This window comes from Centropristis striata, unplaced genomic scaffold (genome assembly GCF_030273125.1).
Source record: "Centropristis striata isolate RG_2023a ecotype Rhode Island unplaced genomic scaffold, C.striata_1.0 Scaffold_48, whole genome shotgun sequence".
Classification (NCBI taxonomy): Eukaryota; Metazoa; Chordata; class Actinopteri; order Perciformes; family Serranidae; genus Centropristis; species Centropristis striata.
This window is the reverse complement of record NW_026739064.1, coordinates 1-16,996: the sequence shown is the minus strand read 5'-3', so window position 1 is coordinate 16,996 and position 16,996 is coordinate 1. Positions and strand designations below refer to the sequence as shown.

Below are 16,996 nucleotides of genomic sequence, written 5' to 3'. Positions count from 1 at the left end.
AAGTTATCAGACGTCTCAGTGGAGGTTCATGTCTCCAGGACCAGATCAGACTGCTGCTGCTGCTGTGAGTTTACTTTGTAACTGAGGAAACTCTTCTTTATATCAACATTTATGATGTAATGGTACATAAGTTATGAGGATAAATGTTTAATAATAGAATTCATTTCTGCATATTTACTACGGATTAAACAGAAATATGATCTTAGTTCACTTTGATCTTTTTAAAAATAACTTCAGAGTCGTTTATAAACTCTAATAACTAAAACATTTTAATGAAACCACAGAGACTCAGAACGTTTTCTGGTTTATTATCGATAAAATATTTCACTCCAGTAGAAATATACAAATCTAACAAACTGAAAGACAAAATATGGAAATAAATGATTTATGTTGTTAAAGCAGAGCGCAGGGTTAGTGGCATCAAATCACAAGAAGAGTCCAGGTCCAGACTAAACCTGGTCCAGGACTGGGAGAGGCAGTCCTGGATCAGGATCAGACCAGCTGGTATCAGAGTCCAGATCATTACAGGATCAGGTGTTGAGCTGGTCCAGCAGGTGGTCTACTGAGCCGGAAACACACGAAGCAGGTTGAAGAGGCAGATACAGGACCAGGATCAGGACCAGGTCCAGGATCAGGACCAGGATCAGGTCCAGGATCAGGACCAGGACCAGGATCAGGATCAGGTCCAGGATCAGCTACTGGGGACCAGAATCCTTCCTGTTTTAAGAAGAGATGAAGAGTGTCATCAACAAATCAAATTAAAACAAATATCAAAACTGTAATTCAGTAAAATGTTGTTGTAGAGAAACAGAACCAGAAACCTTCAGACTCTGAACCTGGTCTGAGACTGAACACTGAAACCATCTGAGAACTGGTCCCAAGGTGGTCCAGAGTATATACAGGTCTGAATACAGACTGACACTAAATCTGAAGTGTGTACTTGTTTAAACTGGTTCTGGTTCAGGTGTACTGGTCTGAACTGGTCTGATCTGATCTGGTTCTGGTTCAGCTGTACTGCTCTGAACTGGTTCTGGTTCAGGTGTACTGGTCTGATCTGGTTCAGGTGTACTGGTCTGAACTGGTCTGGTTCTGGGTCAGGTGTACTGGTCTGATCTGGTTCTGGTTCGGGTGTACTGCTCTGAACTGGTTCTGGTTCAGGTGTACTGGTCTGATCTGGTTCAGGTGTACTGGTCTGAACTGGTCTGGTTCTGGTTCAGGTGTACTGGTATGATCTGGTCTGAACTGGTCTGATCTGTTTCTGGTTCAGGTGTACAGGTCTGTTCTACTTCTGGTTCAGGTGTACTGGCCTGATCTGGTTCTGGTTCAGGTGTACAGGTCTGATCTAATTCTGGTTCAGGTGTACTGGTCTGATCTGTTTCTGGTTCAGGTGTACAGGTCTGATCTACTTCTGGTTCAGGTGTACTGGTCTGATCTGGTTCTGGTTCAGGTGTACTGGTCTGATCTGGTTCTGGTTCAGGTGTTCTGGTCTGATCTGGTTCTGGTTCTGGTGGTCTGACCTCGGGACTTCCTCTTGTAGTAGATGAATCCAGCGAGAGATAAGACCAGACCCAGGATCAGTCCTGAGGCTCCGATGGCAAACTTGTTTCTGTCAGACTCAGGCATGGACGGGTCTGAGGACAGACAGGAGAGAGACAGACAGGTGAGAGACAGACAGGTGAGAGACAGGCAGGAGAGAGAGAGATAAGAGAGAGACAGACAGGAGAGAGACAGACAGGTGAGAGACGGACAGGTGAGAAACAGACAGACAGGAGAGAGACAGACAGGTGAGAGACACAGACAGGAGAGAGACAGACAGGTGAGAGACAGACAGGTGAGACACAGACAGGTAGAGAAACAGGTGAGAGACAGACAGGTGAGAGACAGACAGGAGAGAGACAGACAGGTGAGAGACAGACAGGTGAGAGACAGACAGGTAAGAGACAGACAGGTGAGAGACAGACAGGAGAGAGACAGACAGGTGAGACACAGACAGGTAGAGAGACAGGTGAGAGACAGACAGGTGAGAGACAGACAGGAGAGAGACAGACAGGTGAGAGACAGACAGGTGAGAGACAGACAGGTAGAGAGACAGACAGGTAGAGACAGATAGGTGAGAGACAGACAGGTAGAGACAGACAGGTAGAGAGACAGATAGGTGAGAGACAGACAAGTGAGAGACAGATAGGAGAGAGACAGACAGGTAGAGACAGATAGGTGAGAGACAGACAAGTGAGAGACAGACAGGAGAGAGACAGACAGGTGAGAGACAGGCAGGGAGAGACAGATAGGTGAGAGACAGACAAGTGAGAGACAGACAGGAGAGAGACAGACAAGTGAGAGACAGACAGGAGAGAGACAGACAGGTGAGAGACAGGCAGGGAGAGACAGACAGGAAAGAGACAGACAGGTGAGAGACAGATAGGTAGAGAGACAGACATGTAGAGAGACAGACAGGTGAGAGACACACAGGAGAGTGAGAGACAGGTAAGAGACAGACAGGTGAGAGACAGACAGGAGAGACACAGACAGGTGAGAGACAGACAGGAGAGAGACAGACAGGTGAGAGACAGACAGGAGAGACATACAGGAGAGAGACAGACAGGTGAGAGACGGACAGGCAGGAGAGAGACAGACAGGTGAGTGACAGACAGGAGAGAGACAGACAGGTGAGAGACAGACAGGTAGAGAGACAGACAGGTGAGAGACAGACAGGAGAGTGAGAGACAGGTGAGAGACAGACAGGTAGAGAGACAGACAGGTGAGAGACAGACAGGAGAGTGAGAGACAGGTGAGAGACAGACAGGGGAGAGACAGACAGGAGAGACACAGACAGGTGAGAGACAGACAGGTGAGAGACAGACAGGAGAGAGACAGACAGGTAGAGAGACAGACAGGAGAGACATACAGGAGACAGACAGGTGAGAGACAGACAGGTGAGAGACAGACAGGAGAGAGGCAGACAGGTGAGAGACAGACAGGTGAGAGACAGGCAGGGAGAGAGACAGACAGGTGAGAGACAGACATGAGAGAGAGAGAGACACAGGTAAGAGACAGACAGGTGAGAAACAGACAGACAGGTGAGAGACAGACAGGAGAGAGAGAGACCGGTAAGAGACAGACAGGTAGAGAGACAGACAGGAGAGACATACAGGAGACAGACAGACAGGAGAGAGGCAGACAGGTGAGAGACAGACAGGTAGAGACATACAGGAGAGAGACAGACAGGAGAGAGACAGACAGGTGAGAGACAGACAGGAGAGAGACAGATAGGTGAGACACAGACAAGTTAGAGACAGACAGGAGAGAGACAGACAGGTGAGAGACAGACAGACAGGAGAGAGAGAGAGACAGACAGGAGACAGACAGGTAGAGAGACAGACAGGAGAAAGACAGACAGGTAGAGACAGACAGGTGAGAGACAGACAGACAGGAGAGAGAGAGAGACAGACAGGAGACAGACAGGTAGAGAGACAGACAGGAGAAAGACAGACAGGTAGAGACAGACAGGTGAGAGACAGATAGGTGAGAGACAGACAAGTGAGAGACAGACAGGAGAGAGACAGACAGGAGAGAGACAGACAGGTGAGAGACAGACATGAGAGAGAGAGACACAGGTAAGAGACAGACAGGTGAGAAACAGACAGACAGGTGAGAGACAGACAGGAGAGAGAGAGACCGGTAAGAGACAGACAGGAGAGAGACAGACAGGAGAGAGAGACACAGGTAAGAGACAGACAGGAGAGACAGACAGGGGAGAGACAGACAGGAGACAGACAGACAGGTGAGAGACAGACAGGGGAGAGACAGACAGGTGAGAGACAGACAGGTGAGAGACAGACAGGCGAGAGACCGACAGATGAGAGACTGACAGGAGAGAGACAGACAGGTGAGAGACAGACAGGTGAGAGACAGACAGGAGAGAGACAGACAGGTGAGAGACCGACAGATGAGAGACAGACAGGGGAGAGACAGACAGGAGAGAGACAGACAGGTAGAGACAGACAGGAGAGAGACAGACAGGTAGAGACAGACAGGTGAGAGACAGACAGGAGAGAGACAGACAGATGAGAGACAGACAGGAGAGAGACAGACAGGTAGAGACAGACAGGTATTTACCCCAGTCAGTGACCAGAGGTTCCTTCAGACTGGCGTGCTCCACCACACAGGAGATCTTCTCTCCAGACCTGCAGACACAAAACAACACATCAACACTGGACCTGGACCTGACTGGACCTGGACCTGACTGGTCCTGGACCAGGACCTGGACCTGCACCTGGACCTGACTGGTCCTGGACCTGGACCTGGTCCTGCACCTGCACCTGCACCTGCACCTTGACCTGGACCTGACAGGACCTGGACCTGGACCTGGGCCTGGACCTGACTGGACCTGGACCTGACTGGACCTGGATCTGGCTGGACCTGAACCTGACTGGACCTGAACATGACTGGACCTTACTGGACCTGACTGGACCTGAACCTGACTGGACCTGGAGGAGGACTCACCTGGGCGTGTACTCCAGGTGGGACTGGACCTGGACCTGACTGGACCTGGACCTAGACCTGGAGGAGGACTCACCTGGGCGTGTACTCCAGGTGGGAGTGGACCTGGACCTGACTAGACCTGGACCAGGACCTAGAGGAGGACTCACCTGGGCGTGTACTCCAGGTGGGAGTGGCCCTGGACCTGACTAGACCTGGACCTGGAGGAGGACTCACCTGGGCGTGTACTCCAGGTGGGAGTGGACCTGACTAGACCAGGACCAGGACCAGGACCTGGAGGAGGACTCACCTGGGCGTGTACTCCAGGTGGGAGTGGCCCTGGACCTGACTAGACCTGGACCTGGAGGAGGACTCACCTGGGCGTGTACTCCAGGTGGGAGTGGACCTGACTAGACCAGGACCAGGACCTGGACCTGGAGGAGGACTCACCTGGGCGTGTACTCCAGGTGGGAGTGGACCTGGTAGTACCAGTCTCCGTCTGCCAGCTCGTCAGTGGAAGTGACATCAGAGGTGACTTCCTGTCCGTCTCTGAGCCAGCGGACCCGGATCAGTTTGGGGAAGAAGTCGTAGACGCTGCAGACCAGCATGGAGGGATGGGATCCACCGGAGGGAGTCACTGATCTCAGTCTGACGTACGGCTCGGCTGGAAGATAACCAGGAGATCCACCATCAGGATTAAAACATGAAGATAACCAGGAGATCCACCATCAGGATTAAAACATGAAGATAACCAGGAGATCCACCATCAGGATTATAACATGAAGATAACCAGGAGATCCACCATCAGGATTAATACATGAAGATAACCAGGAGATCCACCATCAGGATTATAACATGAAGATAACCAGGAGATCCACCATCAGGATTAAAACATGAATATAACCAGGAGATCCACCATCAGGATTATAACATGAAGATAACCAGGAGATCCACCATCAGGATTAAAACATGAAGATAACCAGGAGATCCACCATCAGGATTAAAACATGAAGATAACCAGGAGATCCACCATCAGGATTAATACATGAATAAAACCAGGAGATCCACCATCAGGATTAATACATGAAGATAACCAGGAGATCCACCATCAGGATTAAAACATGAAGATAACCAGGAGATCCACCATCAGGATTAATACATGAAGATAACCAGGAGATCCACCATCAGGATTATAACATGAAGATAACCAGGAGATCCACCATCAGGATTAAAACATGAATATAACCAGGAGATCCACCATCAGGATTATAACATGAAGATAACCAGGAGATCCACCATCAGGATTAAAAACATGAAGATAACCAGGAGATCCACCATCAGGATTAAAACATGAAGATAACCAGGAGATCCACCATCAGGATTAAAACATGAATAAAACCAGGAGATCCACCATCAGGATTAATACATGAAGATAACCAGGAGATCCACCATCAGGATTATAACATGAAGATAACCAGGAGATCCACCATCAGGATTAAAACATGAATAAAACCAGGAGATCCACCATCAGGATTAAAACATGAAGATAACCAGGAGATCCACCATCAGGATTAAAAACATGAATAAAACCAGGAGATCCACCATCAGGATTAAAACATGAATAAAACCAGGAGATCCACCATCAGGATTAATACATGAAGATAACCAGGAGATCCACCATCAGGATTAAAACATGAATAAAACCAGGAGATCCACCATCAGGATTAAAACATGAAGATAACCAGGAGATCCACCATCAGGATTAAAAACATGAATAAAACCAGGAGATCCACCATCAGGATTAAAACATGAAGATAACCAGGAGATCCACCATCAGGATTAAAACATGAAGATAACCAGGAGATCCACCATCAGGATTAAAACATGAAGATAACCAGGAGATCCACCATCAGGATTAAAACATGAAGATAACCAGGAGATCCACCATCAGGATTAAAACATGAATAAAACCAGGAGATCCACCATCAGGATTAATACATGAAGATAACCAGGAGATCCACCATCAGGATTATAACATGAAGATAACCAGGAGATCCACCATCAGGATTAAAACATGAATAAAACCAGGAGATCCACCATCAGGATTAAAACATGAAGATAACCAGGAGATCCACCATCAGGATTAAAAACATGAATAAAACCAGGAGATCCACCATCAGGATTAAAACATGAATAAAACCAGGAGATCCACCATCAGGATTAATACATGAAGATAACCAGGAGATCCACCATCAGGATTAAAACATGAATAAAACCAGGAGATCCACCATCAGGATTAAAACATGAAGATAACCAGGAGATCCACCATCAGGATTAAAACATGAAGATAACCAGGAGATCCACCATCAGGATTAAAACATGAAGATAACCAGGAGATCCACCATCAGGATTATAACATGAAGATAACCAGGAGATCCACCATCAGGATTAAAACATGAAGATAACCAGGAGATCCACCATCAGGATTAAAACATGAAGATAACCAGGAGATCCACCATCAGGATTAAAACATGAAGATAACCAGGAGATCCACCATCAGGATTAAAAACATGAATAAAACCAGGAGATCCACCATCAGGATTAAAACATGAAGATAACCAGGAGATCCACCATCAGGATTAAAACATGAAGATAACCAGGAGATCCACCATCAGGATTAAAACATGAAGATAACCAGGAGATCCACCATCAGGATTAAAACATGAATAAAACCAGGAGAATCAGAGCCGGAGCCTCGTGGATCACAGACTGCAGCACCTCCAAAAACTAAAACCACCAAGTCCCACCGGAGCCCACCAAGGCCTGAATCATTATGACCTCCTCTAAAAACTCTTTTCTTGAGGTCCAGTTTAATGAAATATTAACATGTTAATCTGCTGTGTGTGATTTCCTGATATTTTTGTTTGTTTGTTTGTTTATTTGTTTTTTGTGTGATTTCTTGATGATCAGTGAGACTTTGAGGAGTTGATGAGAACTTCCTGTCTGTGGTGAACTAACAGCTCAGGTGTTGCTGCCCCCTGCTGGCTGCTCACAGCTACTTTATGTTATTATTACAATAATTATTATTATTATTAATAATAATAATAATAATAATAATAATAATAATTACTGTGGTGAACTAACAGCTCAGGTGTTGCTGCCCCCTGCTGGCTGCTCACAGCTACTTTATGTTATTATTACAATAATTATTATTATTATTAATAATAATAATAATAATAATAATAATTACTGTGGTGAACTAACAGCTCAGGTGTTGCTGCCCCCTGCTGGCTGCTCACAGCTACTTTATGTTATTATTACAATAATTATTATTATTATTAATAATAATAATAATAATAATAATAATTACTGTGGTGAACTAACAGCTCAGGTGTTGCTGCCCCCTGCTGGCTGCTCACAGCTACTTTATGTTATTATTACAATAATTATTATTATTATTAATAATAATAATAATAATAATAATAATAATAATAATAATTACTGTGGTGAACTAACAGCTCAGGTGTTGCTGCCCCCTGCTGGCTGCTCACAGCTACTTTATGTTATTATTATACCTGACTCATGCAGGACTAATGCCCCGCCCACAGCATGCTCTGATTGGTCAAACTAATGCCCCGCCCACAGCACGCTCTGATTGGTCAAACTAATGCCCCGCCCACAGCACGCTCTGATTGGTCAAACTAATGCCCCGCCCACAGCACGCTCTGATTGGTCAAACTAATGCCTCGCCCACAGCACGCTCTGATTGGTCAAACACCAGCAGCGTCTCTGTCAATCACAACAACGTCCTTTAGTCTCAAGTTTCAACAAGGAAGAAACAAGTTCACAACTCATAATAATAATAATAATAATAAACAGACAAACCAGATATTATTCAGTGTGTTAATGAATTAATAATGAGATGACGTTAATGTTGTAAGTTACAGAAACACAAACTCACCTGATTTAGTCAGAGCGTTGCTGTACCAGATCCCGATGTTGTGTTGACAGTAGCTCTCCTTCTGAGCCTTCATCCCAGCCAGATATGAAGCATCACCGTTCCAGTACTCTGCCTGCTTCATTCCCCACTCAGTGTATCCAACAAACTTCCCCACACTGCTGCTGAACCTGACCACCTCGTCTTGGTTGAAATAAAAAGACCTGATGAACTCCATGTCCTTCAGCTCAGTGGAGTTAAAGTCACAACGGCTTATCCAAGAATAAAAAAATCCATCTGAAAAACAGAAACAGTTTGAATCTCAGCGAGTATTGATCAGTGATCAGACTATTGATCAGAGTATTGATCAGTGTATTGGTCAGTGATCAGAGTATTGATCAGAGTATTGATCAGTGATCAGTGTATTGGTCAGTGATCAGAGTGCTGATCAGAGTATTGATCAGTGATCAGAGTATTGGTCAGTGATCAGAGTATTGGTCAGTGATCAGAGTAGTGATCAGAATATTGATCAGAGTATTGATCAGTGATCAGAGTATTGATCAGTGATCAGAGTATTGGTCAGTGATCAGAGTATTGATCAGTGATCAGAGTATTGATCAGAGTATTGGTCAGTGATCAGAGTATTGATCAGTGATCAGAGTATTCGTCAATGATCAGAGCATTGATCAGTGATCAGAGTATTGGTTAGTGATCAGAGTAGTGATCAGAGTATTGATCAGTGATCAGAGTATTGGTCAGTGATCAGAGTAGTGATCAGAGTATTGATCAGTGATCAGAGTATTGATCAGTGATCAGAGTACTGATCAGTGATCAGAGTATTGGTGAGTGATCAGAGTATTGATCAGTGATCAGAGTATTGATCCTACCTGCTGTGTGGAGGCTGATGAAGAGGACGAGGAGAAAGGATGAAGCCATGTTCTTCTGTTCTCTTGACAAACTGATCCAGTCTGACTGAGAGACGCTCTAAAAACCAGAGAATGATCACATGACCTGCAGCATCAGCTGTTACCAGGCAGACGATCAGACTAAAGTCTGCTGCTGGAGTACACACACACACACACACACACACGATCACATGACCTGCAGCATCAGCTGTTACCAGGCAGACGATCAGACTAAAGTCTGCTGCTGGAGTACACACACACACACACACATATGAACACACACACACACACACACACACACACACACACACATGATCACATGACCTGCAGCATCAGCTGTTACCAGGCAGACGATCAGACTAAAGTCTGCTACTGGAGCACACACACACACACACTGTTACTATAATCTGATGATAATAATAATAATAATAATAATAATAATAATAATAATAATAAATGAATAGTAATAATAATTATATTAATAGAAATAATAATAATAACAATAATAGTAATAATAGTAATAATAATAAATGATTATAATAATAATCAGTGATCACATGACCTGCAGCATCAGCTGTTACCAGGCAGACGATCAGACTAAAGTCTGCTGCTGGAGCACACACACACACACACACACACACACACACATGAGGACCACCAGAGGGACGAGTCAGAGACAGGACACACTGAGGGACAAACTGATATCAGGAACCTCTGATTCACTTTGAATCAGGAGGAAATATCTCTGAAAGACAGAGAGAAGGCCTACAAAATAAAGTTTGAGAAACGTCTGCATGGAGCTCAGCTGCTTACTGGGGACGGGTTCTTGGAATAAACCTGTTAACTCGATTATCTATAACGTTAACGATCAATTAATGATTAATCGCTGCATGCATACATGGGCAGAATAAAAGAGACATATACAGTTCTATGCAAAAGCCTGTTTTGATAACGGACATTTTTATTTTGAAAGGACGAAATGAGACTTATTCCTGTTGATGGTTAAACTAACTCATTGAGATTAAACTGTAAAGATTACATCAAGGAGTTCAATGTTTGATGTTTTAGCCCTGAAGTGGCATGAGGAAGTTTTGGATCAAATTAAAATCAGTAATTCATGCTAGCAAGGTTTGATACAGTCAGACAGTTTTGTTAAAATTATTCCTCTCGGAGCGTTCAATGACAGAAACATGATGTCAAATAGTTTATTTTAATCAGTATGTGCATCCCACATAGAGAGAGAGAGAGAGGTCTAAGTGTTACAGTTAGTTAATTTACTTCATTTGTAATGTGAAGGTTTGTTTTATGTTAAAACTGAAATATAAATCCTTATACAGTCTTGTTGTATTAGTTTGACCTCCTGTCATATATATTTCATATATTTGAATGGTTTGAACCTACGGGAGACCAGGGACAGTTTTTGCAATTTTTAGCAAAACATCAAAAACCATTTACACTGGAATAACCAATTTGTTATATTATAAACTTCAATCTGTCAGCTGCTGAAATAATGTATTTGAGTGTTTTTATGAAATATGTACATGTTGACAAATTGCTTTTAATAGTCTTTCAACTGTTACAAACATCCCAGTGTACAGGGACAGTAGTAGCATGTCTAAAATACACATAATGAATCAATCAGTCAAAATAGAAAATATTGTCAGTAATTGTGACTTGGCCTATGTGGTTTTTTAGAGCACATATTCGAACGTCATTCTGTCTATAATATATATATATATATATATATATATATATATATATATATATAATTTTTGGGCAAGTCATTGGTGGCAACGCAATGACACTATGTTTGTATTATAGTGTTTAAATTGTTCCAGAAAAAGTTTGTCAGTAAATGCAGAAATCAAAGACAGTCATTCAGGTTGTTTTGAAGTTTCAAACATTAGAAGCTTTGTACGAAACAACACATTATTCTGTAGACTGAAAGGTTCTGTAAAGATTCCTCCTGTTCATAAAGAACTTTCAGTTAGAAATCAGTTTCAGTGGAGCTGATGGAAACAAAACATTCTGTGTAAAAATATAGTTTATCTGAAGATTAAAGTTCATCTGTCGGACTGAAACTCCTCAAGTTAAAGTTTTCTTTACTTTCTGTGAAAGTGTGATGAACAGAAAGAACCAACTGAAGAGAGTTTGAGGTGTAATGTGGACAGACTGGACAGTGAACATGAGACGAGGGGCATCCTGTTTATTTACCACAACAACAGAATTAATGTTCATTGAAAACAGATTTAATCTTCAGACTGGAGAAACAGTTTAAATCTGATTCTGTCAGGAAACAAACTAACTTTATTTAAACACAGATTTTATTTCAGCAGGAAGCATTTTACACAAGAAATGGATTCAATCTGCAGCCAAACATGAAGAAACACATAAAAACATTAAAATCATCAACAGACAGCAGAGATAATATTCATCTGAGTGACATCATCAGCCCCGACCAATCAGCTGCACTCGTTCCCTTTGATGAGGAAGAAGGTTCCAGCAGCCACACCGAGCAGACCAACAGTCAGACCGAGTCCACAGAACACTGCTGGTCCAATACTGGGAGGAGTCTTCTCCACATCTGGAGACAGAAAACACAGACATGAAACATCTGGAGACAGAAAACACAGACATGAAACATCTGGAGACAGAAAACACAGACATGAAACATCTGGAGACAGAAAACACAGACATGAAACATCTGGAGACAGAAAACACAGACATGAAACATCTGGAGACAGAAAACATCTGGAGACAAAAAACACAGACATGAAACATCTGGAGACAGAAAACATCTGGACACAGAAAACACAGACATGAAACATCTGGAGACAGAAAACAGACATGAAACATCTGGAGACAGAAAACACAGACATGAAACATCTGGAGACAGAAGACACAGACATGAAACATCTGGAGACAGAAAACAGACATGAAACATCTGGAGACAGAAAACACAGACATGAAACATCTGGAGACAGAAGACACAGACATGAAACATCTGGAGACAGAAAACAGACATGAAACATCTGGAGACAGAAAACACAGACATGAAACATCTGGAGACAGAAAACACAGACATGAAACATCTGGAGACAGAAAACACAGACATGAAACATCTGGAGACAGAAAACACAGACATGAAACATCTGGAGACAGAAAACATCTGGAGACAAAAAACACAGACATGAAACATCTGGAGACAGAAAACATCTGGACACAGAAAACACAGACATGAAACATCTGGAGACAGAAAACAGACATGAAACATCTGGAGACAGAAAACACAGACATGAAACATCTGGAGACAGAAGACACAGACATGAAACATCTGGAGACAGAAAACAGACATGAAACATCTGGAGACAGAAAACACAGACATGAAACATCTGGAGACAGAAAACACAGACATGAAACATCTGGAGACAGAAAACATCTGGAGACAGAAAACACAGACATGAGACATCTGGAGACAGAAAACACAGACATGAAACATCTGGAGACAGAAAACACAGACATGAGACATCTGGAAATAGAAAACACAGACAAGAAACATCTGGAAAAAGATAACACACACATGAAACATCTGGAGACAGAAAACACAGACATGAAACATCTGGAGACAGAAAACGCAGACATGAAACATCTGGAGACAGAAAACACAGACATGAGACATCTGGAAATAGAAAACACAGACAAGAAACATCTGGAAAAAGATAACACACACATGAAACATCTGGAGACAGAAAACACAGACATGAAACATCTGGAGACAGAAAACACAGACATGAAACATCTGGAGACAGAAAACACACACATGAAACATCTGGAGACAGAAAACACTGACATGAGACATCTGGAGACAGAAACATCTGGAAATAGAAAACACAGACATGAAACATCTGGAAAAAGATAACACACACATGAAACATCTGGAGACAGAAAACACAGACATGAAACATCTGGAGACAGAAAACACACACATGAAACATCTGGAGACACAAAACAGACATGAAACATCTGGAAACAGAAAACACAGACATGAAACATCTGGAGACAGAAAACACAGACATGAAACATCTGGAGACAGAAAACACAGACATGACACATCTGGAGACAGAAAACACAGACATGAAACATCTGGAGACAGAAAACACAGACATGACACATCTGGAGACAGAAAACACAGACATGAAACATCTGGAAATCGAAAACACAGAAATGAAACATCTGGAGACAGAAAACACAGACATGAAACATCTGGAGACAGAAAACAGACATGAAACATCTGGAAACAGAAAACACAGAAATGAAACATCTGGAGACAGAAAACACAGACATGAAACATCTGGAGACAGAAAACACAGACATGAAACATCTGGAGACAGAAAACACAGACATGAAACATCTGGAGACAGAAAACACAGACATCATACATCTGGAGACAGAAACATCTGGAAATAGAAAACACAGACATGAAACATCTGGAGACAGAAACATCTGGAAATAGAAAACACAGACATGAAACATCTGGAGACAGAAACATCTGGAAATAGAAAACACAGACATGAAACATCTGGAGACAGAAAACACAGACATGAAACATCTGGAGACAGAAACACCTGGAAATAGAAAACACAGACATGAAACATCTGGAGACAGAAACACCTGGAGACAGAAACATCTGGAGACAGAAACACCTGGAGACAGAAACATCTGGAGACAGAAACATCTGGAGACAGAAACATCTGGAGACAGGCCAGCTGTAGTTGTTGTGTCTGTATTGATGTAAATAAAGTGTCTCACCCCAGAATCTGCTCTGTGGTTGGTCCAGGGCCAGATGTGCCACTGAACATCTGTACACGTCTCCCAGCTTTGGGGTGAAGACCAGGCTGGAGAACTGGTTGTAGGAAGCGTCTTTGTTGGGGTAGGGAACGTTGACGCTGGTTCCTTCGGTGACGTTCTGTCCGTTCTTTGTCCAGGAGAAGTCGACAGGAGCAGGATAGAAACCAGTCACATGACAGATCAGGGTGTTCTCCTCTCCCAGCTCCACCTCGTCTCTGCTGTAGACCACCGGACTGGAAGGAGCAACTGGACACACACAGAGGATCAGTTCTGTCTCTGTGGGTCATTTTAACTCACTAAGACTGTTATATTATTATAATAAAGGTTACAGGATGGAGGAGTGGAGTAATGACAGATCAGCTGTGTTTGAGCTGTGAGACATCAGGAACCCTCAGCTTTAACACAAAACAAACACTCACCAGGAAATATTTCTCTGGGCTCAAATCTCTACAAATGTTTATAGAATTAATTTATCAAAGTGGAAAAATCTTCCTGCAGCAAATTCTAAAAGCTTCTCAGTCTGATCCTGATCTGATCTGATCCTGATCCGATCTGATCTGATCCTGATCTCTGGCACTGAGCCAGGGCTCATTTATTATTTCTAATGAACATTAACATGATGACCGAACTATATTTATTTTAATATTTACAGCTTTAAATAACTTCTTAAAGATAAAATGAAATGTAAAAAGACTCTCTGTGTTCTGTTTCTCTTCTGACTCATTGAACCCAAAACCAGAAAATAAAATAACTGATTATTCAGAAATCTGCAGTTTACATGAAGACAAGTTCATTAACGTGGCAGAAAGTTCAGATTAGATATATTTACCGAGTTTCATTGGAGGGTTCTTCAGAGCTTTGAGAACTGATGCCAGGTGCAGTTTGCAGGTCTGTTGTTCACCCACAGCAAAATCATAACATGTTGGGCAGCTCATATGACCTACAAAACTGGGCTGAGGCTCGACTCCTTTCTTGTTCTTGAAGTCTGCGTACCAAAGCTCTTCACCTTCCAGTCCGTACATATGCTCTCCATCTTTATTAGGGTCTGAACAGCCAACGATATAAAGGTCCTCATGTAGAACTGCAGAGAAAACACAACAACAAACAGTAAACAACCTGTTGTTTGTTTGTTTGTTTGTTTGTTTAAAGTGAGACAGAAACTGACCGTCAGCTGAGACACAGAGGACACCGGAGAGGACGAGGACCACCATCATCTTCATCATCTTCATCATCAGACCTGGACCTGTCAGACTCTCTGTAGACCTGGACCTGTGTAGAACTGGACCTGTCAGACTCTGTAGACCTGGACCTGTCAGACTCTGTAGACCTGGACCTGTATAGACCTGGACCTGTCAGACTTTGTAGACCTGGACCTGTGTAGACCTGGACCTGTATAGACCTGGACCTGTCAGACTCTCTATAGACCTGGACCTGTTAGACTCTGTAGACCTGGACCTGTCAGACTCTGTAGACCTGGACCTGTATAGACCTGGACCTGTCAGACTCTGTAGACCTGGACCTGTGTAGACCTGGACCTGTCAGACTCTGTAGACCTGGACCTGTGTAGACCTGGACCTGTCAGACTCTGTAGACCTGGACCTGTGTAGACCTGGACCTGTCAGACTCTGTAGACCAGCAGCAGCAGCAGCTGAACTCTTACTCTGTGTCAGCAGCGTAACAGCCAATGAGAAAGCAGAGCTGAGATGACATCATCAGTGTCCGGGTAGAGTCAAGCTGCTGCTGCCTCAGAAACAGGAGCTGCAGAGTTCATCAATAATCAGGATTCTGGGTTTTATTCTGACATTAATAATTATAATTATTTATAATTGTACTTTTACCATTAAAATATTTATTATTAAACTTGTATTCCATTAAAATATTAATATTTTGTTCTCTTTATATTGAGATAAAGAAGTGAAGCTGCAGCTGGTGTTTAAAGTTTAAAGTTTAAAGTTTGAATCTGAACTTTTTGGGTTAAAATGTTTTTATTTGTTTGTTTGTTTCGTCATGTGACCTGAGTCATGTGACCTGGGCAGGTCTCAGGTCCTGGTTCAGTTCTCTGTGGACCACATGTTGCCTTCAGGTGTCACTCAGCTCTGTTCTCTCCATGAAGTGAACGGAGCGCTGAGTTTTCCTGCAGCTCCTGAACGCAGCAGCGTCTCTGGAAAGTCCCGACGCTTCAGGATCAGCAGCCAATCAGAGAAGCAGCTGCTGCCGCATCATCAGTCGTCAGGGAAACATGTTGAACCTGAACTCCACAGTTAACAGATGGTGACCAGAAGTTATTCATAGTTAATAAAAGTTATTGATTATATTAAATAATAAGACTTGATCCAGATCACTAATCATTGTAGGATTATAATTAGCTTCATTCAAGTCATTCATGGAGTCACTATAGCAGCACACACACACACACACACACACACACACACACACAGGTAAATTAGGCCCTATTTTTGTATATTTGACTAAAACTGACTAATAATACTGAATAAAAGATGAACGTTATACATCAATGTGTTGGTCCTGAATTCCCTAAAAAGATGAAAAGAAGAAGTTGTTAATAACTTTTTTCTACCTGTCCTAAAACCTGTCTGATGTCTCCAGGTCTTTGTATTTAAATAGATTGTGGAGGTTACAGGGAGCCAGGTCAGAGAGGCTAGAACAGGAGAAACCTGATCTCTGTTCCTGGTTCTAGTCAGAACACGAGCTGCAGCGTTCTGCACCAACTGAAGAGTTTTAAGGGATTTATTGGAGCAGCCTGACAGGAAGCAGTTACAGTCATCTAACCTTGAAGTAACAGAAGCATGAACCAGTTTTTCTGCTT

The 16,996-nt window shown here is 43.0% G+C and overlaps 1 protein-coding gene and 1 pseudogene across 1 annotated transcript; both read right to left on the bottom strand.

Moving 5' to 3' along the window:
- Positions 1-292: 292 nt before the first annotated feature.
- LOC131968029 (HLA class II histocompatibility antigen, DRB1 beta chain-like) lies at positions 293-9,426 on the bottom strand. Its single transcript, XM_059328776.1, has 6 exons — positions 9,304-9,426; positions 8,441-8,713; positions 4,930-5,143; positions 4,117-4,184; positions 1,518-1,631; positions 293-717 (listed from the first exon to the last, which is right to left on the bottom strand). Exons 1-6 carry the CDS (start codon positions 9,350-9,352, stop codon positions 692-694), a joined length of 744 nt encoding a protein of 247 aa, XP_059184759.1. The 5' UTR covers positions 9,353-9,426; the 3' UTR covers positions 293-691.
- A 2,286-nt stretch (positions 9,427-11,712) lies between these two features.
- On the bottom strand, positions 11,713-15,714 carry LOC131968028 (H-2 class II histocompatibility antigen, A-U alpha chain-like; annotated as a pseudogene).
- Positions 15,715-16,996: the final 1,282 nt, after the last annotated feature.